The sequence below is a fragment of the Acanthaster planci genome, linkage group LG03 (genome assembly GCF_054643075.1).
Source record: "Acanthaster planci isolate LZ-2023a linkage group LG03, COTS_SCS, whole genome shotgun sequence".
NCBI lineage: Eukaryota > Metazoa > Echinodermata > Asteroidea > Valvatida > Acanthasteridae > Acanthaster > Acanthaster planci.
In genome coordinates this window covers 2,335,914-2,361,191 of record NC_141779.1, presented here as the reverse complement: position 1 = coordinate 2,361,191, position 25,278 = coordinate 2,335,914, and the positions used below count along the sequence as shown (strand labels likewise).

Here is a 25,278-nt window from a genome sequence, read left to right as displayed (position 1 = left end):
CTGTTTGGTATTTAATCTAAAAACCACGCATTGGGTCTTATCGTCACTGACTACACGCCCCCCCCACCAGCTTCAGGAATCACTGAAAAGACAGGCAATTGAGGCGAACAATTAAATTGTAGCCTGCTTTGTTGGAGAGGTAATTACCCAGGATACTCCCCTCCAGTATGGATTTTTTGTGAAGATGAAAATGAGGCGTCAGTTAAAGGATATGAGAAAACACATAGTACGGTGTTTATTTCTCAACCATAATTATGTTGTCATTAAAGTCTAAAGTTGTCATTATATATACAATGATTCTCAGTGGAAAGTGGGCCTGTTACTTATTAACTTTGTGGAATTCTCTAATCTCAAAGTAATTAACGATGCAATGATATGAACGCAGTGAACTCTTATTCAAAGAGGATGTTCTGACCAACTGAGCGTTTTAATGACATTCATTGCGAACAGGACAAAATATCAGGTCTTTTTTCACGTGTATTGATATTTGATAGAATAAATTCTAGTAAAAGTACAAGGATGTACCCCATAACCTACATTATATAGAATGCAAAAACATACCAATGCCAAAAGAAGGTGCCATTGAAATTATTGGCAACTTTGAAATACAGTTTTCAGAAAAGTGAACCTTAGATACTGCTGCCTAGTTCGGGGAAAATGACTGATTTAGATGGTATAATTTTCATATTTTCTGCAATCTTACTTTCAGTAATCCGGGGGGCGGATGAGGGATATATATCCTCCCAATTATTACGGGGGGTGGGCTATTGACTCATCCTCACCCCCCACTTTTTTGTGGTGAGCAAAAAAATTACTTACAAAGACTAAAATACATTCAGTATCGCTCATATTGTGCCCCACCTCGCTTTTCATATTTTCATGTCATCCCCCACCTTTCTGCATCCCCATCCACCCAATTACTGGTACAAATTGACACCACTGGACCTACGTAATAGGGTTCCTACAAACTGCTCCTTTAGACAAGTGCCGGACAGTTACATGAACAAATGTGACGGCGAATCTGCTGTCTCAAGACGCTTTAGACAAGAATTTGGGTTTGTTGGCTTCGTAGTCAACCAACGAATCTTTTTCACGAACATATACACAGCACTCAATGTGTTGCGCCTCTTCAGGCAAAACCCCTAAAATCTACGAATAAAACAAACGGAATGTATCATCAAAGGCCTAATTTATTGTCAGTGGTCATTAAGGATAATCCATAGGTTTAAACTGATTGTTTTGACCGACTGTACACTACTTTCTTTTCTTTTTAAATTACTTTCTCAGCTTCAATGCAGAGAGACAATTTGACTTACTTCTATCCAATGATAATCATTATCGAGACCTATATTCGAAATTATCACAAGGGATCATTTTAAAGTTAATTTCCCATCGATGTTGGTGTGTATTCTTGAAACACTCCTTGTGAATTAGTGTGTTTTTAAAGGAGGTCTTGCTCTACACTACATAGAGCAACAGGTTAGGGGAGCCCCCTGGGAGAGGTTCTTGGAGGACATTTGGAGTGGCATTGCTGAGAAGTTTGGCTTTCACTTGATCATGGTTCAAATCCTTCTGTGTTGATAGCAGTATAGCAATTGCACCTGTACCAAAGCAGAACAAATTGAAGGTTTTGTCTTATAGCCACATATAGAAAGCCAATAAACAATGACAATGGATTTCCTATCTGCCAAAAACAAATATTGAGAAAATCCCACCAGGAACTTTCTGCTAACGTTTCCACTTGACGTTTCCCATTTTTCTATTTTTGGCAAAAAAGCAGGTTCTTAAAGACTGGAAATGGTGATTTTCAAACTGTTCCATTAGTCCTAGCGATTATTGTGCTGTCGTATCTCTTGCATTAACCAAAACTGAGTTTCATTTACGCAGTGGAAAATGATATTGTTTTAGTTTAAGCAGTTTGTAACTCGATCAGCCCCTGGTATAATTACCTGAAACAAGAGGTGTTGCTTCCGATGTACCACTGACTGTTTCTACATCAGAATCACTTCTAATATATGCTCCAATCATGTCTTTCCCAGGGGCAAAAATATCGACACAGCTGCCATGGTTTGAGGCGTACCAGCGAGTGTCACTTTTCGTTGACGCACCAACGGTTATGACCTAGATGAAGCGACCCAAAAATGGCGTGTTTAAGCTTTGCATAAATTATCACCGTTTGGAAAATATCGTTTTATTTACTGGATTCCTCTCATTCTCATTTTCAGGTTCCCCAAAAAACAGTCAACCTCGCTTTCAATTCAATATGGCCGACTTGTGGTGAATGAAGTAAGTTACATTCCATTGTTTCAGTGGCCTATCCAGTATAGGGAGGGGGTACTTTCCCCCTCTGACAGATAATTATTGTTTACAAATAATACTTCATAGGGGAGTAGGAAAGAAAGTAATCGGTATATTTATTTGTGAAATATTAGTACCAATAACCTAAAAAAATAATTTTTTCTCCCCCAACATCATGTTGAATGAGCCCGACGCCGCATTCAGTTTTAAATTTGCCCCCCTCCCCACCAAAAGCTGGATGCACCGCTGCTTGCCCTATGCCTCGCCCTACCGGCTAACAGAGACTGTATAGTCCTGCACACGATATCAATTCTAGCCATGTAAACCCACACTGAATAACGTTACACTTTCTAAAGGTCTGATCGTTCGCATTTACCCGTTTGAAGTTCGCTGGGAAATCTTTGCAAGCGTCGACGTTGTCATTTCCCGCTGCTACCGCAATCGTGAATCCTTTATCCATCGTGCGTGTCATGGTGTCTTCAAGAACCTTGTGTGTGCCACTTTGACCTAATGAGATGGAAGCGACTGCTGGCTTGGTAGCTGTGTTAAACATGATGTCAAGCGCTAGGACCAAATCGAGACACAAAGAGAAGCTATGTTTTTATCGTTACATAACAAATCCGAAATGGTCATGGGGTGGGGCGAGTTCAGCGTTCTTGAAGCCTAAAATGGTAGTTTCACAAACTAGTATTTGCCGCCTTTATGCCAGTGCCATAATTCATTAATTCAACGTTACATAACTCCGCCTTCAACAAGATTGGATTACCTATCAGGTAATTCACAACTACATGATATTGACCGGGTATTGACTAATACTGGAGTTATCGTAAGGGGGAAGGGATGGGTGTGGTTCCTGCAAAGTTCTGTGCCTCTGGGTTCCCTCTCCCTTGAAAGTTTGTATACATGTATACCTCTGTACAAACTGTGCCGCCCAAAATGTCTGCATCTTCGGGAGTCAGACATATTAACCTAGTTGCGCTGTTGCTCATCCATAACTCACCCTTGATGAGAGCCGACCAGGTACCTAACGCGTTACCAATCACATTAGCTACGACAATGTTAGCTTTATTGGCCGCACCATAGTGATTGCCTGCCGCGACAGAGGTAACCAACGTGCCGTGACCGTATGGATCGTTACCCTGCATTGATACCAATAAATGGTTGAAAGAGAAAACTAGATCATAAATTTGGATGTCCGGGTATAAAACTGTTCTTCATTTTCTAAACAAAATTTGACAAACTTTTGAATAAAATAAAATGACATTAAATAAGCACTAGAATACTTTGAATGATATCATTGCTTGCATGTAAGGTTGCAAAATTATACAGGTGGTTAATTCTACAAGTTTTCTTCCTCTCTTGTTCTTCCACTGTAATTTCTGACCAAAAGAGGACTTACATTATTGTTATTCACATCGTAAGCGATAGTGACCGATCTTCCTGCAAAATCCTGATGGGTAGCCCTAATGCCGGAGTCAAACACCCAAATCTCCACATTCTCTCCATGATCTGTCAAAATACCGAGGATTTCATCATTGTTAGTCAGCCCTGTTTCGAGTGACTTTGCCTGACTACAACTGCGAAGCGCATCGACCCGGTTTAGAGCTGCCATTTGATCACATTTGCCATGGGATAGACCTTAATCGATGGAGATGTGGAGTTTACATATGAGAAACATTATTTCTCAGAACGAAGTTCTCTGACATTACAAACGAAGTATAGAGGCCGTGTTGTACCATATTATGTATGCTCTGTATGTATGGGGCACAAACATGGGCGTAGCGACTAGAGTCTGTGTGGGGGAGGGATGTGGCACCCACCCCCAATGATAAATTCCAGTTGGCAAATACAGATTCGGTTGGCATGTGAATCCAAAAATGGTACATAAACAATCAGTTGGCCGCCGGCACTGCTCGTGAAGCCTGAAATGTAGCGTACCACGATTTCTATTTCCGCACTTTGTGAATTTTACTCGGCACGACTTTGGCGAACAAGTTACACGTCGGCAAATTTGCTCTGGCACACCCCCATAGCAAATGCCTTAGCTACGCCCCTGGGCCGGCACAAACTCTCTTGCCTTTACGACAGTTACGTACTTAATGTACACGAATTTGTAATTTTGTATGACGGTTTAGAACCTTTAAAATTTCTCACCTCAAACCTTTTGATCACGGAATCGTGTGACGCTGTTTTGGCGTTATACCTTCAAGACCACGTCGTAATTACGAATGAATGTTTTTAATAATACATAGGATAATTCATAGGATATTTTTAGGCATTACTTGGTGGATTGTATTGGCCATCCAGGGGAAGATTTCTCTGGTCAATTCGGTCCAAACCCCATTGACTTGCTGAGCCTCGCTGGTCCACCCGACCAACTTGACGAGCACCAGGAAAAATCTTGGGCAATGGAATCACTCCGTTCTCAGAGACATATTCAACCTCCTCCAGAGCCAGTATCTACATGTCATGACAAGATGGAGATAATTTCAGTCAAGTGTCTGCAATATACTTCTGTTGATGCTTCACATGTTGTCAAAATCCCAGTGCAAAAATATGAAATATTACACTTACATGATGTAAAGATTTCTCCGATAACTTGGCTGTGAAGCCGTTCAGAACACCCGTGAACGTGTCCTGAATGACAACCCCATTCCGTCGCACGGTGGCGTCTTGAGTAAATTCCCCAATCACGGAGCTGACATCCACTCCATCCTGTTCATATTAATAGTAAAAACGTAGAAAAGCTGTACACACAAAATACATAACAGATATTCAATTTCAGCAGCATCGGTATGTTCAAGTTTACTTATCCAGCATCGTTAAAAGTTTTACATTTTGCACTCCTATACCATATTTAATTTGCCTGCGAGTGGGTTCCAAAAATTACCTGCTACTGCCGCCCGCCCAAAATGTACGTTATTGGCGTATAATTAGTGAAACTTCGGAGTCAAGGCTATCTATAAATTATGACTCACCTTGAGTTTAATGATGTAGCTGTTAGGTAAGGCTTGACTTGCACGATGTAATGGTGCAGTCTCAACATAGGCAGGTGGGGCCACCAACAGAAAGCAAACCACCAAGTATTTTAACATGATGAAGCTACATGAACAAGAAAAATAGAAATATCAACAACGAAAGTAAACATGTTGTTGGTTGAATCTCTCCCGAGAATAAGCAGGCAGAGGGTGTCCGTTCCTTGAAAAAAATCTCGAGAAAACCCCTGCTTCGTTTTACATTTTGAGAATTACGCATTTAGTAAGTTTAAGTAACTTGATAAAAAAAAATTAACTAGAAAAAAATATTTTGTAGACGACAGAAATACAACAAAATATCCACAGCAGACACAAAAACAGGAAGGCTTTTTCACGACGTTACTTAAACAATGCAAGGGCTATGCTCATTAGTGCTGACTTATGATACTTACGAGTCTTGCCTTTGTTCTGCGTTGACTTACTGTTCCCTCGCTTTGTATAAATAATGCTATAAGGACCCATACCTTTGCTATATGTAAGTTACATTTTTGTATCCTAATGCAAATATTTGTGTGCTTCCTGCAGATATCTTATCTAAGACCTGGAAACGACAGACTCAATCTATCTAATTATTGACCATATATATTTTTATGGAAATTTTAAAAAGATAATTTGGATACAGAAAACTATAAAAACATGATAGGGTTGGTTCACAGTCAGTGGGAAAAGACACATCTGCAGAGACCAATAGAAACTAGAAGATATCTTGTCTGCAAAAGATAACGTGAACCATACTTTTTTTTCTTTGGTCTCAAGTGTACACAATCAACTCCAGTCGTTCATCTCAAGTAAGAGAAGGTAAAAATAAAGTTTTCAGACCCCGTTGCTCGACGGATTATTACATGTTATTTTTTTAGAGGCATGTGTGTGCTGTAACCACATGTACTGTACATGTATAGGGTGCAGATCGCTAATTCAAGTGAGAGTTTCTGACCAGCTCATTAGCATTAAAAGTGCCCCCACAGTATCTTTTGAAAAAGGAGATTGTTTGGCCCCCAAAATGGTGAGATTATGTACATCCTTGCCAGGATCAACTTCCTGGGTCTTTGAGCTTTCATATGAGAGCAGAATGGCTACAAGTTACAGTTGAAAAAGGGTCCTAAGTGTACGAGAAAGTTGAGGGTTGCTACTTGAAAAATGGCTGCAATCAGACTTCGGAAAAAACTCACTTTTGGGGGGTGATTTTGTTTTGTGGGAGTAATTAAAAATGTAATGGGTTAACCCACAAAAAACTGAAAAGAAATTGAAAGATTAGTGACCAGACAAGAATTTAATTTGTGTTTCAGAAATCTCAGGGATGTTGGCGTGCATGTTATTGGGCCCTGAACAGTGCTGATTTTACACTGTTTTCAATGGGGCTTGAATAAGTGGACTGTACCCTACAATGTACTGTACATGTACATGTACGTCAGACATCACAGACGCGCATCGAGTTCCAAAAAGTGATAGCGCCCTCACGCGATTAACAGTAGTTCTGTGGCGCATTCTATCTTACCAATGGAGATCGACGATGCATGCAGACAAGGCAAGAAGCTTTTTGAGGCTTTCAGATGTGTGATGAAATTATTTTAATACCTTGTATTAACTGATATTAAATTTATTATTTGCATCAGTATTTTCCCCTCGTCTCATATTCGTTTCAATTTTTTTCTCGGTCTAACAGTACCGAAGTTGTTTGGAAACCCCTATATAGTTTATAATGGAATGAACCAAGATGAATAACTACATGAATTAGTATATCATCTAAATGCAACGTAGGTGCAGTTCAGTGTGTGGGTGTTCAAGCCACTTCCGGATGTGTTAAAGACGCGTGAGTGATATCTAGGTCACACTGGTGGTGCAGCTGGAGTGTATGTAAACATTTTTTATCTATTTTTAAACGGAATTTCTGGATGCTGTGTGACCAGCCATCATGTCTTCAACTACAGCCACTGATGGCACGATACAGACACTTAAGATTGTGGTTGTTGGCGGCGGCGGTGTCGGCAAAAGTGCCATCACTATACAGTTTATTCAGGTAGACGGACATGGATGAATTGGATGAACTCGTAGGCCTATGCATATACATGTACATGTATGGCCACCTAGAGTGTGTGGGTTGGACTGAGAGTTTAGAAATAGGTCATTGGCAATTTTAGGCCTTTATCATGTACACCCCCGTGTAGACTTACATTGACATGTTGCCTGAATGTGTGATTTTCCACGATTGTGATTAATGACTCGGAAGTAAAAGTAGATTTGAAATTAATTTTGGTATTTAGCACACCCCACGTAGGTTAACCCCAATGAGATAGGAACATCTTAGCTCTACTAATTGGAACGTTAGTATTCCTGTTTTTCGATTTTGGACGGGATCATCACACTTATGCTCCACGCCTGTACATGATATAGTAAGGTTGAAACGGTTCTCAAAAATTCCACCAAAATTACCTCGATCACCACCCACTACTTGCTTCCGTAAATGCCAACATCAAATGGTTGGGGCTTCAATTACTCTATGCATAAAATAATTTCCACCGCTATTCATCATTTCATGGGTGAGTCCAACAAGGAACAAGGTTCTAAGCTCCACAAGCTATGGCAGTTGAAGAAAATAAAAGCGCCTTAGTTAGTAGTATGCAAGGTCAGACACATTCAACACGTGGATTAGCCCTAACAGTCCTCAATCCTCCAACAGGTGAAGGATTGAGGATTGTTAGGGCTAATTTAGCCTTTTATTTAGTGGGAAATGATCTTCACAAATTTTGCCAAATGTGTGAAAGGACACATGTAAGACTAGCTACATGTACATGGAGTGGAATTGGAAACAATGAAGAGAATGTGCACAGCAGAATTATTGAACAAATGTTCCCTTGAAATTGAAATATTGGTAGGCATGAAAGCATGGTAGGCATGAAAGCATGGTATGCATGTACTTAGTGCAGTGTGTCTCTTAAGGTTGCAAATTGCAAGGTAGGCCTACATGTACATCAATGATTTTTTTGGAGCTTTTTCAAAGGAATGGTATTTTGTTTTGATCCCTTTCAATGGTGGTGGTGGGGGGGAGCTATCGCACTGTCTTCAGCGCTATCCTTAACCATACTTACATTGAATTACTTTGAATGCAGTATGTCCAACCTACATGTAGCTCTTAGCATCAGTTCCAATAATAGTTGGCACATTTGGAATGGACTGTGTAGATAATTGAACAATTTTTCACTTATTGCCTGTTGTGTATTGTCACTATTGTACTGGTCTTACAGACAATGTGCCTAACATTGGGACGGATGCTGTGGATTGCATACAGGTACATGTACATGTCCCGTACACTCAAGATATTGAACATGGATTGACACTGTTTGTCCATTCTGTTCTTCCTCTAGTCCTGTTTTGTACAGGAGTATGACCCAACCATTGAGGATTCCTACACCAAACAGTGCGTCATTGACAATGTAGTAGCTAAGCTTGACAGTAAGTGTTGCCGTAGTAATTATCATTTGTATTTATTTGAATTGAAACTGAACTTAAACATGTTAGAGGGCTAAGGAGCAATTGAATACCTCATTAATTAAAAGAAAGGCCCAACTCCACCGTTTTGGCCAGTGAGAGTTAATAGATTTCCTTTGCAACTCCTTCCGAAAAATATTCCTTTTTTTCTTTTGAACTCAAAAAAGGTTATGTTGGAGTTGGGCCCTTTGTTCAATTAGGTATTCAATTACAGGTACAGTACCAATCATTTCCTTGAATGCAATGGTGCTACCCAATGGGGGTAATTCATGATATTCCTCCACCTACCTTAAAAGCTTTGATGTGTCTTGGGATGCTTCCAAGCAAACGGTCACTTCGTATTGCGTTATTGATTTACAGCTCTCGTATGGTTCACACATATTTGACCAATTTTGAACTGCAGAATTGCACTTGTACATGTACATGTGTATATTAAAAATGTAACATTGGTTACCATTTGAAATGTAGGATTGGAATGATTTTGTTTATAACAAAACCTTGTGAAAATTTTGTAACCTCTAAAATGACAATGACAAAAGTCATATTTCATAAATGTGATGAATCAAGGTTGGAAATTTTATTTTCATAGAAATTCAGAAGTACATGTAGTTGTACTATTTATTTCTCCATAGATATTAAGTGTAATATATTATACTTTTGACATGTTCAAATTGCATGTTTATCTCTACATGTAAGTAATGCCTGGGACTAACCCTTACTTTTACTCATATCGCCGCTAATTCGATTCAATCCCACAAATGAGACTGAAAGACATATTTCTACTTCATGTTTTCGTACTCTATCACATCATAAATTGAGCTCATTTTGTCTGGTTTTGTTGGATGTACATGTATTTCATGATATACATGTAGACGTTATGTGGATGGGAATGTGACTGAGTTTAATTAAGTTCTTTGCAGGGTCAAAGTTATGTGATGGTCTGTTGGACAAAAGTGTCTATGGTAACTAACTTTTTTTCCAGAAGTATTGATTTTGTATGATAATCCTGTTCGGATTAAGTCTTCATCTGGGAGTTTTTTTATCGTTCAAAACGCAAACACTGGGCAGTTATTTTCTTTGTTCATGTACTATTTTCTGTAGCTTGGTTTAAAAGACATACGTAGTGTAAACATGTATCTGTCCAAACATTTGATTTATAATTAAACCCATTTTGGAATTTTGAGTCTACGAGATCAAGGAAACATACTTTATAATCCAATCAATATCTTTCATTAATCCTATTGTTATATTTCAAAGGTACATTTACAATAACCCTCACTCACGCAAAAGGGTTTGAATATTCCACAAAGTAACAAAGAACAGAAAGTTTTAGACAAACGTCAAAAGATTTGGCAAAAATGGGCTCCAAATTCCTTCTAGAATTGTAAGGAAGAGTAAATAATACAAATTATTTCTCAATGGAAAGCAGAATCAAATGGAGAAGTTTATAACACAAACACTTCATTTTTTTTAGTGACTGAGTCTGAAGTAATACATGTAGGTCACAGGTTCTGATCCGCAGTGAAGTGGGCTGGACCATAAGTTTACAACTATTTCAAGAACATGAAAAGCAAGACTGAGGCCCTTTTTTGCATGAAGTACAAGTTGATATGAATCCAAGATTCGATTGGTACATGTACCTGTAACGTTTTCACATGCTGTATCCCGTGATCTTGCATGCACAAGTGCAATCCTATCAAACTCAGCATTCAAAATAAAGTTGTCAAAAATGTACACCACTGTAATTTTGCACATGGGTAATTCCAGAAATTAGGGGTCCAAAAGTGTGACATTTTTGTGTCACTGTTACATGTACATCTGACCTTTGTTATTTGACATGGAAATATCACCGGAATTGACTTTAAACTATTACTGTTTGTTTTGACAGGTAATTTGCATTAATTCATCACTCTTGGAAATAGGAAATTGTGTTCTGAAATTACAAAATATTTCAGATGTGACAGGGACACGAACCTCCCCCCCCCCAAAAAAAACCAGACCCCAATTTCTGGAATTACCCTTATGAGTGTTGAAGCATAATTCTCCTCTCAAGGTAGACAAAAAAGTGAGTACACTGGATATAAAGTGAGACCGTTATTTGGGCAAGCCCTAAACTGATCTACGTTCTCTTTTGAGATGCAAATTATCCTGAAATAACTTACAGTGTTTCAGCAATTTGAAGAATGTGTGAGCTGTATAATTGGCTTGCCATGGGCAATAAAAAGGTCTTTGAGAGAGTACTGTGGTTTATATTTGGAGAGTTGGATGTACATGTACATGTAACGGAAATGTATGCTAACAAATTCTATTCCTATTTCAAAAAAAAAGAGACAGTACGAATGTCAGACCGTAGATATTTTCTGGCTGTGAATATTTGCCACAAGACAAAGTGTAGAGAACTCTGTATGTTCTATATATATGTATGTAGTTGGTTTGTGGTAAGTGGGCATTGCACAACTACATGTACATGTAATAGCAAGGTTCGCCAAGCTTTCCACACCACAAACATCCAGTCATCCTTGAGAGGTAGTTTACTGTCTGAGTGGAACATTTCAATTCACTACCATGTCAGTATGGTTACATGTGTAGCCTTGTACATTGTAGGTGTCAAAAGCTTGTGAACATGCATGAAAATATTTTCCTAAGATCTCTCCCAAATAAGGAATTGTTTCCTGCTGGACATACATGTACAGTACATGCACATCATAAGTTGAATGAGATGACCTCCATGTAAAATGATGTATTCAATTCCTTTTACAAAATTCAGATTGACAATCATATCCCAGACACTTTGTGTTAGTCTTTGGGAATTAAAGAGACCGTGTACATGTAATGTCAAATCCTTGAAATTGCACTTTTGTGTTTCAATTGACCTTATTTTCAATTTTTGTTTTGTTATATTTTGTTTTATTCTAATATGAATTTGCATATTCATGAGCAAACTTTCACGTAATCCAAGGCACTGCATGCATGTTCATACATGTATCTCACTATTGAAGATTTCCATTTCCTTTAGCAATTTATTGTTATATATACATGTAGCAACAAGCCCGCAAGCAACCTTTTCTCAAAAACGTTTTCAAAGAGCAAACTTGGGATTCAAAATTTGAACCTGAAACCATGCAAAATGAACAGTATCATCCTGGATTTACATCACACTAACAGCACCCTCACTTGTCTGGAAAAACTCGGTCAATTTTGAATGTTTAAAACATTTTCACTGCATGGTCACTGAAAAGGTTTACATTGAAGAAGAGTTGGAACATGCACAAAAAGTGATTCTAAGAAGACTTGATTGCATTGATCCTTGAAGTCCCATATGAATATGTTTGTTCCCCATTCATATTGTGTATGTTTCATGTGCTTGTAGAGTACATTGTCTTGTCTTTTATGACACCAATTCGTGCATCAAATTTGTATTTTGAAAGATTGAAACTCAACGTTTCCTGTTCATGAAAGTTAGGTGCTAAAAGTAAAAGTTGATGTAGGGACAGAACAACATGGATGGCATGCATTTTACACACACTCACGTATTCTGTCCAAACACTTCTGTGTAGATGTACATGTAGGATGTCCATGTATGCTGTCTGAATATATGATACTGAATTCTGGCTCAAATTGCAGATTTGGTCTTGGGAATCGTTGAGGTCTGATTTATTGGGTGTGAATATGTTGTAAGATTGGCATAAAATTAAAGACTTTATGAAATTATCAGAAATTACACTGTAGGCCCTACTGTGAAACTATGATCACTTACTGATGTACATGTACATGAATTTGTACACTGTACCTGAGTTCATTATTGAGTCATTTTCTTTCTTTGTGAAACTCTCATTTATAAGTGTTTTAAACATTTAAAAAAAGAGAGATAAAAACTGGACAACTTGTACAAGCCTTCTGTGGTTTGTTACAGCAAGAATTCTTTGCAAAATTATACGTAAATGGGCCAGAGAGGTAAGAAATGCATGTGATAAAAAGTCAAATTCTAAAATAAAAGTCTTGTTTTGAATGAGTATCAACTGTAATTTATGATAATAATCAGAATCATTGATACGCATACTTCAAGTTGATGTACATTTACTGTGTTTACAATAGGATTTTGTGTTTTCATAATTGGGTGTCATTTAGTTCTTACACTTTGCTGTGATATTGTACATGTACAACAAGGTTTTGTGAACATCCAGCCCATGAGTAATATTACACTGATCGCCTCATTACCTCATTTTGGTGAAATCTACGATGAAGCCCTGTGTATGCAACGTCATACCAAGGATTTGCATTACACAGTATTATGTGACTGTTGATTTGTCAGTTATGAAGGTAAATGAACTGCTGAATTGTTTTCCCTTAGGACGTCCGGTCCAGCCACATAAATCTGCAGGTTCAGTGAAAAACATGCAGCAAGTCACCTGACATACATGTACATGTACATTTATATTGCACACACAGGAAATGTTCATGTTTTGCACAGACATGCGTACATGTAGGTCTGTTATCTGTGAACTAGTTTTTGCCATCCACATTTACTATGTAATGGTGTCAGAGCAGATTGTTGCTGAGAATGTTTGAGGATATGAGTAAACAGTGTACTTAATCAAAGCTAACTCTTTACAAATTTGCATTTTTAATGTTTGTGTAAATTTGGGTGAAAAATCTTTTCTGATAGCTGTGATGGAAATTTGGTCTTGAATTTTACTTATCCTCACTGATTTCAACATGACACCAGAGGGGCCCACTCGATGCTCCCCTTTTTCCTTCAGTTCTGGATACTTTTCTCACCCATACGTGTTAAAAGTCTGCCCCAGACTGTGCTAAGGTTTAATCTCCATTAGATCAAGTAATGAGCTTGTTAATGTGCATCATGCACAAGCACTGTATATATCAGTGTTATGCACACGTACAGTTTGAACTTTGATCTTGAGAGCACTGCTAATACCAGGTCATACATATATTTATAACAAGGACTGTGTTAGGTCCCAAGTCTTTTTTGTTTTCCTTTATTTTCCATTACTGATAATACGAGGTACGTGAAAGTATGATGACAAGGTAATTTGTGAAGTCCCAAGGGCCTTGTTACAAATGTTCGGCTGTGTAGTGTTTGACAAAAGGTTGTGTTTGCTTCAGGCTGACTTTAGTTTGGTGTTGTTTAGTCTTAATGATTCTTAGAATTTGTATGCATTGATTTCAGTTCTGGATACAGCAGGTCAAGATGAGTTTAATGCAATGAAGGAACAGTACATGAGAACTGGAGATGGATTTTTGCTGGTATTCAGCCTGACTAGTAGGACAAGGTACGTACTATACACCTGTCCGTAGGGGTGCTAGATGCCCCTATTAACCTTAACAGTCCCCAAGCCTTCATTCACCAGAAGTTTGAGGACTACTAGGGTTAACCTTTCGTCAGTATGTGGCTTGCATGTCATGGGTATCAAGCGTTGGAGACGAACAAGGGATTGGATGAGGGAGTGTGTGATTAGATGAAAGGGAAGTTTGTTCCCCCCACTCCCCCGTCGCCCATACACAGGTCTTTATAGGTACAAAACTAGAAACACCCCCATTTCCAGGAAGGGGAATCACTCTTTCCAATGGATGGGGGCAAGGCACTCAATTGCTATTGAGCCTACTGAAAAACTGTCAACCGCGAAAGGAGTCAATATTTAGAAATATTCCACGAAAATGACAGTTTTTTCTTTGTCCTCCTTTCATTTTTGTTTCTATAACAGGAACAAAATGAGGAAAAGAGCTAAAGAAATGAGAAAATAGAGATAAATGGGCTGAAAATCCACCCCTTTTAACACCATTCTTGCACAGCGCCCACTTGTCCAAGATAGGTTAGCCACAGTTGTATAATTTTCCACTGCCGTGCTCACTGCAGATTGAGTTGTCAGATTGAGTTGTAACTGCACATTTGTACTGAGAAGTGTTTTTACGTGCATGCCGAGTAACAGTCCAAAATAACCCGGCTCTTGTAGGATTACAAAAATAGAAATTCTGGTTTAGGCTGAATTCCACCAGCCTGTGAATAGATAACATGACTGTCAGTGAACACTAGTTGAATCCTTCCTTGACTCTGTTGCATGTAGAAATTACTTGTCAATGGCATTTCCGTGGTTTCTCAGAGGCTGGTTTTTTAGTTTTATTTAGTTACAACAAATGCACAAAAGCTTTACTCCAGCCCATCCCAGTGATACAAATCTCTTGCTCTCTGAGGATAAGTTAATGGGTAATTCCAGAAATCAGGGGTCCATCTTTTTCGTGTCCCTGTCACATCTGTCACATTTTTGCAAGTTCAGAACACATTTTCCAATTTCAAAGAGTGATGAATTAATGCAAATTATCTGCCAAACTATTGGTAGTAGTTTGAAATCAATTCCTGTAATATTTGCACATCAAATAACAAAGGTCAGATGTAACAGGGACAGAAAAAGTCACACTTTTGGACCCCTCATTTCTGGAGTTACCCTTATACATCACCTCTATTGTCTTAACTGTCATTAAGTGTCCATGAGACCATAACTACAAGCTATGCAGTCACATGCCTCTTCTAAACTTTGATTTTGTACATGTATTCTCAGAAAGTTGCTCAAAATAGTTACATTCAATCTACACGTTTCATTTTGGAGGAAAAACATTGCACCTGTGAAATCATTTCCATGAAGGAAATGATTCGCTATTACCATTTCATAAACAGGAAAATCTCCACATTTAATAAAAACTTCAGAGCAAAAAGTGACTGGAAATTGATGAATTAATGGAAGCAGAGACTGAAGAACCCCATTGTATGAACATACATGTACATGTATTTTGATGTGTTTTCTTATGATGTTTGTTGTCATTGCTTTCCCTAACAGTTTTGAGGAAATTGTCAGGTTTCATCGGCAAATACTCAGAGTAAAAGATCGAGACGAGTACCCAATGATCCTGGTTGCTAACAAGGCAGACTTAATTAACCAACGAGTTGTAAGCAGATTTATGGTTTGTTTTTATACTTGGTATGAGCCAGTTATTTGCTTCACTATTGTGTTTTGATAGTTGAACTTAAAAGGATACATGTACATAGCATGTACTATCAAGAAACAAATAGTACATTCCCATAACATTTCACCCATGCATTCTGTATTGTGATTGGTCAAGAGCCAGTTACATGGCATTCACTAATTTAGTTATACCCTTAGCAACCAAAGTACATTACCCATAGCAACAAAAGAACTATATGCATGACTGCCAGTATTGTGCGCAAATATATACTGGTTCAAACATTTTGTGAAGAGCTTGTTTGGAATAGTGCTGGTACATGTACATGTAAATTACCAATAAATTTCCTATTTAAATAGGCGAGCTTTTATATGAAGTTAGATCAAATTAATCCGTCTTGGCTTAAATCAAGCAGAATCTGTGGGGGATGTGTTATGAAACAAATATGGACTGGCTTCATGTTATAGCGCAGTAAAACTCACCTCCTTCAGTGATCCACGGAGCATTCTATTTTCCTTCAGCTTTGCCCCAGAGAATAAAGAATTCTGTATTGATTATCTTGGGAGGCCAGTTTTACTACCACTTCAAGCAGTTAATATGACACCTGTGATATGCTACCTTGACTTGAAGACTGGTGTACAACTACTGTACACATTTGTGAATCATGAGCAAAAAGCCACACAGAGTATTTGTTTGCTTGGAATACGGGCGATTCACAATAGTGCACCTCCAAGAGTTTGAAACGCGTTGGCCAATCACAATGGGCAAAATTTGTCGACCCTTTCCAAATGTGCGTTGGGTCGACAGATTTCGCATTGCAAACTCTTGGAGGCGCACTATTGTGAAATGACCGTATTACCCAAATGTGTTCTCTGAGGATTCTAACAATGGCTAGTTGAGTGTGAAGCTCATGAATTCATTTAATTCCAACAGCTGTTTATTTCCTGGATGAACAGTCTGCTGCATACTGATTGACTGTCATTCAGCAGTGGCAGAATTGAGTTTCAGTCAATCAATATTTAATCCTACAAAGTTTTGTGCAGTTCTGTTGCTTTTTTGTGTTTTCCATGAAGGTGTGTGGGGAAGAAGCCCAAGAGCTTGGCAAACAGTTAAAAGTCGATGTCATTGAAGCAAGTGCCAAGACTAGGATGAATGTAGATCAAGCATTTCATCAACTTGTTAGAACAATAAGGTGAGAAGATTGGCCTATAGAGGCTTTGAATGGTAGCCATCTTGCAGGGCAGTTCTTTAGTTCAACTGGTAAACCTCCCATGTGCATACTCTGTGGCACCAAAGCACTGGTCTACAAGATGGCAGCCATGCAAACCCTATATTAAGGACTGATAAAAGGCTGGTTTGGAAACAGGTTGTGGATTTGAATCTTGTGCGGAGATGCTTTCTCTAGGGCACTCTTCCTGACCCTCTTGATGTAGCGTTCATCTGCCATTTGTTATAGTCACACTTTGCAGGTATTGCAGGTTGTAGGCAAGCCTTCAGAGGTTCAGTGAAGGACACAAAAATTATGAGAAAGACGTAGTCTTGGTCCAAGACTGGATATGTATTGCTTTTGTCTCCGTTCACGGCACAGGTGATATGCGCTGACCAGTGCAGCCGATTAGCACCAATCCATAAGAGAACTGTACTGAAATCCAGTCTTAGGGAATCTTACCCGAAAAATTCTGACCAGATTCCAATTATCAAGAATAATAACAGCTGTGTATCACATGGTGATTGGAGTAAGTACCAAGATGTACATGTACATACGTGTACGGTGTGTTACTGCTCCGTGTATTCATTCAATGAACTGTCATTTCATTAAGGCATTAGTTGACTTGTAACCCCTGAATAAACAAAATCCCTAAACAAAGTCCTCATGACTGGCACACTGGATGAGCGTAGTTTTATAGCCTGATGGCCCCTGCTATTAGCATGCCTTGCATTGTGTATAGCACTTCCTGAAGGCAGGAAGCTCTTGATCTGTCTTTTGATGTCGTATGATGTGTTTATAGTTAGTTTGCTTCTGTGTTATGGGGATTTGTTTGCCTGTTTTGTGGTGTGGGAAATGTTTGATTTCTCCTGTATCGCATCGCGTTTTGTGACGCAATATCGACCAAATGCTGTGCACATGTACTTTCTAAAATAAATCGCATATTGTGATGCAAAATGCACAGGGTTTCATGATGTAATGTGCTTGATTGACACATACAGCAGGGCACATTATCCTTTGAAATACACATATGTGGAAATTGAATATGCTGACCTCATTGGTTCCCACACAAATTGTGTTCACTTGAGATAGCCAGAGCAGGAATTAGTAATGCTCACGCATTTCACAGGAGCGGAGTGGCTACTGGCATGGGCTCCAGACACATACTGTACATGTACATTGTGTTAAATTGACTTCTGAACAAGTCAAATGGAAGTTGATAGTGATGGAGATGTAAAAATGACTAATGGAAGAGTGAAAAACAAGCTCAACTCACAGTGCTAGAGTAAATAAATGATTGATGTTTCATTTTTGGCTGACGTTACTTAGGCTTTTGGTTAATAGGGAAGATTAATGTAAAGTATGGTGTATCATGTGCTACCAGAGTGTACATAAATTTTAGGGTCCCTTAACGTTGTGCACCTCAACATTTTCTTGACTTGTTGCCAAATCCGTTGTTGAAAAAACCTCATATTGTACTATGGTATGTGTGAACCCAAATGAAAGGAATGAACACAACGAAACAAACAAAACGAAAGGAATGCAGAAGCCTAGTTTGACAGGTGGAACTACACCTGACATTCTAAACTCAACTAAAGTCCATTATTTGTACTTCTCCTTTGATATACTTGGGCTGGCCACCAGCGTGGACCGATACATGTAAAGTTTTTGTACTGTGATTGTTTCATTCCCACTCCTAAACATTGGTTTTGGTTTTTAATTCAGTCAAGTTGGGAACAGGCATTGTCAAACCCAATATGTTCAACTTTGTTTGCATGTGTCTACCATATAACAGAACACCAGGATTAATTCCAGTTGTGACATGTGGTGGTACCCTGTTTACAGTTGAATATTCATGCAATAAATTTGTAAGTTTGCATCATGCTCGGTTTGATCTTCGCCATAGAATCAAAGATGATGAAATCATCTAAGTAACTCTGTACATCTTTTAATCCGCTTGATATGGTGCTCATCATTTTTTGGAATGCTGAAGGTGCGAATGACAAGCCAAACTGTACCCTTTTGTACTGGAATAGGCCTTCATGCATAGTAATGATAAACTTCTAGAATCTTTATGTAAGTCTAATTAAACACCGATGCATTTCTCAACTCACTGAAGGTTTCATCAATCTTTGGAATTGGGTATTTGTCAGGTATTATTGCCTCATTTACTACCCTAAGGTCAACACAGAGTCGCAATTTACCATTTTTCTTCCATGAGACTACAATAAGGTGATGCCCATTCAGCGGAGTCAATTTTCTCACTGAAATTTTGTTTCTCAACTTTTTCCAACTCTTCTGAACCCTTATTTCTTACACTAAACTGTAATCTACGTAATTTCTGACTGACATGTACGGGCCGCACTTTTTCATTTAATTTGATTTTCTGAACAAATCCTGCCACCAGTTTCAATTCATGCTCAGTTTTGAAGAAAGATTTGAACTTGTGTACATTGTCAGGTATTAAAATCTGCACTACTTTCTTTCTCAGGGTCGTCAAAGTGGAACCTTCGATATTGATATGCAAGGCTTGTACAAGATACCTGCCCAAAATATCAGTACCAGACTCTACAATATACAATTTTGCAATGGCGGTAGTGTCCTTGTATGTAACAATACATTCTAAATACCTAACAACTTGAATTGTGCGCTGCATGAAAGACAACAGTTTGTGTTCCCGTGGAGGTTTCTGTAACACCTCCGACAGTAAGCACTTGTCAAAGGTGTTCTTGGTAAGGATACTCACTCCAGATCCTATATCAACCATGAGTACTAATGGTACACAGTTGACGTTCACCTTGCAGTGTAAAGAGTTTGCTTTAATTCCCCGGTACATCTGTCGCTAGGGTGTGAATGTCATTGTTGCTAGTCTCTGGTGATGAGTCTGCGTAGTCATCACAAACTTGGGAAAACTCCAGTCTTTTTCTGGTGATGTTGGCTGAAAGTAGCTTGCGGTCATGTGTCACTTCGGGTCGGCTTCTGTCTGCGTACGTTGCTGAAGTGACCAACTTTGTGGCATGAATGGCATTCTTGCTCCCTGGCGAGACTCACCCTTTTATTCGCCAAGTGCGTTTGTGAACCGCAGCAGTAACAAAATGTCGGTTTTGATGAAGGCATGGCGTGCTGGTTGTTGGGGTTTCCTGATTTTGATTTTGTTGTTTCTAAATTTTCATAACTTTGGTAACTTCCTGCGTTTGAACATTTGAGTCTGTGTTTTGGCTTCCTGGATAGCTTTCTCAAACTGACGTGCCATGTCCACAGCCCTTTGAAGAGTCAATTCTTTGGCCATGAGTAGCCTCTCTTGAATTTTTTGGACTGCTTGTTTTCTCCGCAACTTTGTCCCGTATCATTTTGTCGTTCATGGGCCCAAAATCGCATGTTTTTGAAAGTTCTTGGAGTGCAGACAAAAAATTGCCTATAGACTCACCAGGTTGCTGAGCTTTTTGTCGGAATGTGGCTGAAAATGCTCTCTAAGTGCTTGGATAGTATGCTTGTATTCAGTAGAATAGCGGTGAGGGATTACCTAAAAATAAGTCTCACTATCTACATGTACATGTGACAGGGGAGAAACCGTATGGCCATGCATCTTTGATCAGACCCTGTAAGGCTAGCACAAAACTCTGGCGTAGTAGACCTTCACAAGGTAGCCAGGGTATGGCTGTGGCAGGTTTTGAATGAGGTCAATTGCATTTACATGTGGTAAGCACATTCACATAACATTCCAATTTTAATTGTAATTTAATGTATTTTCTGTAGAAAATTCCAAGCTGAAGAGAACCCACCTATGCTGCGAACATCCAGTAAAAGAGAAAAGAAACCTTGCTGCACACTTCTGTAACATGGTAAGATGTCAAGATGAGGCAATAAATTCTACATGGAATAAAGGGTTGTGTTCTACATGTACATGTATTGTAGATACACAGTGCTGTGGTCAATGTTACTGCTGTACCATGTCTTATTCATGACCTACTACTAAGGAATAAGTTTCACCTTCCATCAATGGTTTCAACAAAACAAAGAACTTTAGATTTCATGTGATTTGGTGAGATGTTGCATGTGTGTTTTAAAATCTTTCACCAGTCAGGCAGTGAAAGCATATTGTTATCTACTGCTGTTTTCTTATCCTGTTTATGACCCACTCTGCGTAAGTCACAATGCGCCAGAGCCATTTATAAGCCATGTAAGTCTCAATTCCGACGTTTCCAGATGGAACTCTTGTTTCTTAGTAGCAGGTCATGAGTTTTATCCGTTTTCTTGCCATATGGAGTAATGATTGTTTTGGGTAATGACTTTGTCACAAGTTTGCGTTCAATAAATAATGTGACGTTTGAAAAATTGAAAGTTGAATGGAAAAGTGTTTTTGAAAAAATGTTTGAAATTCGGAACAAAATTTATGAAAAGTCTGCTGACTGCATTTTGTGTGCTAAATGGCTATAGTATTGATGATGAAAACCCATGGGGCCCAAAATGGTGAAACCCTGGCATGTGACAAGTTATACACGCAGATGACACAGTGTGTGAGGAGGACACATGTAGAGTTGAGGACACCTACAGTGTAGCTGTCATAAGCTATTCCTGAGCCCCATGTGCCAGGAGGACTTCTGTTATCAGTGTCTCTCTGTTCCAATGTTGAGGGGGGGTACTTGAAGTCATAAAGCTGTAAGTGATGAAATCACAGCACACAAACAATTTCAGTTTGACAGTGGGTAGTATATATACATGTATACTCTACATGTCTATCTGTTAAAGGCTTCTTACACACACAATTGTACTGTGGAAAAGTGGGATCCAAAACACACTGTATTGATCAAAGAAAATTTTCAGCCTGTAGCGTTGGGATTAATTTTTTACTTAATATACTTTGATGAGTGCTTAAGCTTTTTGCAGGTTGCACTTTTTGACAGGTGCTCTAATTAAAAAACAAGCAGTTTGACAACAAAGCTCATATGATTAACTTCCAAGTATAAAGATAAAACTGCAGCAAAATGCCCCATCTGCTATGTTAGGTCATCGTGACAAATCTGGAGTAACTTTCAAACTGCTACTTCGTGAAAAAGCAGTAAAGTTAATACATTGTCATATTAAGAGACTGTCTACTTGTCAGCTGCATGCAAAATTGGTCTTCCTATATATATGTACATATCGGGGGAATGTTTTGTAATCCAAATACATGTACTAACATAATCGTGACTACAATACTCTGAATGCATACATGTATTTGGTTTTTATGTTATGCATCTGACACATGACTCAACTTATTCCTTTATATGCTTAATTCAAATAATTTCATGCAAAATCTCATTGGGCAGAAAGAATGTGCAGGTCTTTGAGAGATGAAATTTCTTCTGGAAAATGCAAAATCACATTGTTTAATTGGCTTCCACTTACATTCAAATTGGAACAAGATATTATGTACATGCACATGTATGTAAGAGCAAGGAAGTCATGTCCGTCCCACAATGCTTTGTTCATAGTATTAACGGGTCAAAATTTCCTGTTTGTTTTTCTTTCTCATCTGAAAATCAAACTACATGTACATGTACGTGGCTTGTTTGTAATGTACACTTTTCATCTTTAGTTCATAAGTTATAATGTTTAGACTGAACTGATACTGGTACAGGGTTGTATTCCATTTCCCTGAATTAAAGGTGACTGAACTTTATTGCCTGTTCAGGAATACCTAGGACAGTTGGAGCATTCTTATTGGTTGAAAGTCCACCATGTGGGTGCCTTTCAACTGTTAGTAAAATGCTGCTGATTGCCATTACATTATGCATTGTGGAGGCACACTGCATGCCAGTCTCCATGTTAGGAAATGTATTGTCCATGTTAAAGACTTGGTCCATACACGTGATTTTCAGGGGTTGTATTTCACAGTACAGGAAGTAAATGGTTGAACAAAATAATTGGAAAGTTGTCAATTCTTGAGCTGTGTTGGCTTTTTTACCAGTAAGGTATAGTTTAGAACAGTTTAAAACTTGAAATTTATAACTGGCAATGGTCTGGTTTCTAATGGCAGTCTTTGCCTTTTCCTTTGGGTTCTTATCAGTGACCTGGCTTCATTGTAAAGCGTACCTAATCATTGTATAGTTCACTGTCTTATATCAGTTTGTTTTCCAGTGTCATATGAGCAACATGATTTGTTATCAAGCTATTTGATGTACATGTTCTCTTGCTTTTTCGCTTGCAGTCATACAGAATTCTGTCTCAACATAATATAAACAGGTGCTTTTTGTTAATAATGTGAGTGTGCTGTGCATGGGAGCATGTGGCTTTTTATGAGTGGGTGAGGATGTCAAATGTTGTCTTAGAGCACAGGTGACACCTCTAACCAATCCTTAAATGGAATGAAAGATGGTTTTGCTATGGCGATCATTGCATCATCTTTTTTGGTTTGAAGACCTGAGGAAGGGCGACATTACAGTGCCATGTCTATACTCCCCTGAACTAATTTGAGTGAAACATTTTTATTACAAAAAATAGGTTTATGTTTAATTTCTACCGTGAAAGGGTTTCATTGTTCAACTATGCATGAAGTAGGATTTCTACTGTCATATTTGTGTGCATGAGTGTTGTATAGAGGAGCTTTCTTAGATTAAATGGAAATTTTGGAACCCATGTCATTTCAAGAGCCAACTACTTTTACCATCATTATTTTAAAAGCTTCATTGATAGGGTCTGTTTTTTCTTCCTGTTGTATGGAAAAAAGTAATTAAACTTCTCTGAGCACCCCTCACCATCAGGAGTCTCCCTCTGGGGGCAAGAGGGGGGTTGGATGGCAGAATACAGGCATCAAGTTTCCTTCATAATTCTACAATTTTCTTTGTTTTGAAATGTTCTGTCAGAAGGTAGGGGGTGGCCTCCCCCCGTACATTCCTGCCTACTTCCCTGGCATTTAAATTGAGTTTGTTGTGAAAATTGTGGGTAAGATACAAATGAAGGATTGTGAAGTTCTTCAATTGTTTACAGTTGATAGATGACTTAATTTCTCACATCGGATAGCAGTAGGCTGCATTGAAAATGTGAATAGGAATATTGAGATAATAAACAATTATAGCCTCACGTTTAACCGGTGCGGATACTATTTTACCCTTTTGTTTCATCCTTTATATGCTTGAAACAAAGTCTTATCTTAATGTTTAGATTAATGGTATTATTGCCAAATGTTGTAAATCAAGTATTGTTTACTTTTTTAATGAACATTAGAAATGTCAAAAATATATGCATTGTATGAACAAATTTGTAAAGTTAAAGTCTCAACAATATGCTTCCAAACACACAATATAAAATATTTTATGGAATTTGCCTTGGTATTTTTGCACTTTCTTTTTCTAAATGGAATTTCTTAATAGGCCAGCTGTATGCTTACATGTAAGTAGGTGTGTAGATTGGAATGGTTTAGGATAACAGAGGATGAAATTTTGTTTGTCAAGATGAAGTTAGGTTACCTCGACCAATGTAAAGAGTAGTGCTGTAGTTTTGCTAGAGATTCGATGGATAGCTATTAGGTTTTCCGATCTTATAGTTAGCTGTAAGTTTTCCAAAAGATGTGTAGATGTAATTTAATTTATAATAAATAGCTATCATTGTTGGAACTACAACAAATGAAATGTCATATAATATTCAAGATAAATAAATAGTGCTTTTAACATTTAGTCCCTGAAATTACTGTCATTGTTTGTTTTTTATTTGTTTTCTCACTCCCACCCAGGATTTTATGATCACAACCACTTGGAAAAGATGTAAGCGAAACAAGTTCAAGCATAATTTTTCATTTCCATATCTAAGCAGTTTTTGTTTGTAAAATTTTTTTTCTCCACTAACCATTTTCCCCCAAAATTTAGAGGGCCACAAATGTTTTATCTACCTTGCCCCAAGAAAGAACATCAATGTCTTGTTTCGGCAGAAAGTGTGTGGGTTTCACAAAAATTATGTTTTTTTGAGATCTGTCTCAGGCATCGTCTCTGACATTGGAACCACTTGGGATGACATCATACTCTTCAGTGTTCTTTCAACAGAGCGGATTTTTTATGGAGCTGATGACAGAAAAGTTGGGGAATAAAATCATTAGATGGATGTGGAGACCTAACAGATTAAACATTGTAAAGAGTTTCAACTTGACTATCAGCTCAACAGTGTTGTGCTGGTGACTTGGGTTACAGGCATCGCATTGAAGTACAGGCACGATGTTTCAAAATTGGAGTAGATTTCACCCAAATACTTTTTGGTGATCAGCTTTGAATACAAACTTTCACAAAAGACTACAGAATTTCCTGC

At 38.3% G+C, this 25,278-nt stretch overlaps 2 protein-coding genes across 2 annotated transcripts; one reads left to right on the top strand and one right to left on the bottom strand.

The window, feature by feature from the left end:
- Positions 1-392: 392 nt before the first annotated feature.
- Positions 393-5,873, bottom strand: LOC110985854 (uncharacterized). The gene is made up of 9 exons (XM_087134524.1): positions 5,726-5,873; positions 5,277-5,400; positions 4,873-5,013; positions 4,581-4,758; positions 3,698-3,807; positions 3,299-3,437; positions 2,675-2,862; positions 1,950-2,121; positions 393-1,601 (listed from the first exon to the last, which is right to left on the bottom strand). Exons 2-9 carry the CDS (start codon positions 5,391-5,393, stop codon positions 1,459-1,461), a joined length of 1,188 nt encoding a protein of 395 aa, XP_086990650.1. The 5' UTR covers positions 5,394-5,400; positions 5,726-5,873; the 3' UTR covers positions 393-1,458.
- A 1,220-nt stretch (positions 5,874-7,093) lies between these two features.
- rras2 (RAS related 2) lies at positions 7,094-24,666 on the top strand. The gene is made up of 6 exons (XM_022247314.2): positions 7,094-7,350; positions 8,696-8,783; positions 14,008-14,110; positions 15,671-15,779; positions 16,868-16,986; positions 20,758-24,666. The coding sequence occupies exons 1-6, from the start codon at positions 7,246-7,248 to the stop codon at positions 20,837-20,839; spliced, it is 606 nt and encodes a 201-aa protein (XP_022103006.1). The 5' UTR covers positions 7,094-7,245; the 3' UTR covers positions 20,840-24,666.
- Positions 24,667-25,278: the final 612 nt, after the last annotated feature.

What these genes read in the sequence shown, in the direction of transcription:
- rras2 (XM_022247314.2), top strand. Translation starts at nt 7,246, where the DNA reads ATGTCTTCAACTACAGCCACTGATGGCACGATACAGACACTTAAGATT. An exon ending in TGTAGTAGCTAAGCTTGACA is followed by an intron (nt 8,784 to 14,007) that starts GTAAGTGTTGCC and finishes CATTGATTTCAG; the next exon opens with TTCTGGATACAGCAGGTCAA. An exon ending in AGCCTGACTAGTAGGACAAG is followed by an intron (nt 14,111 to 15,670) that starts GTACGTACTATA and finishes TTTCCCTAACAG; the next exon opens with TTTTGAGGAAATTGTCAGGT.
- LOC110985854 (XM_087134524.1), bottom strand. Translation starts at nt 5,393, where the DNA reads ATGTTAAAATACTTGGTGGTTTGCTTTCTGTTGGTGGCCCCACCTGCC. An exon ending in CGGAGAAATCTTTACATCAT is followed by an intron (nt 4,759 to 4,872) that starts GTAAGTGTAATA and finishes CATGACATGTAG; the next exon opens with ATACTGGCTCTGGAGGAGGT. An exon ending in CTGGTCGGCTCTCATCAAGG is followed by an intron (nt 2,863 to 3,298) that starts GTGAGTTATGGA and finishes ATTTGGTCCTAG; the next exon opens with CGCTTGACATCATGTTTAAC.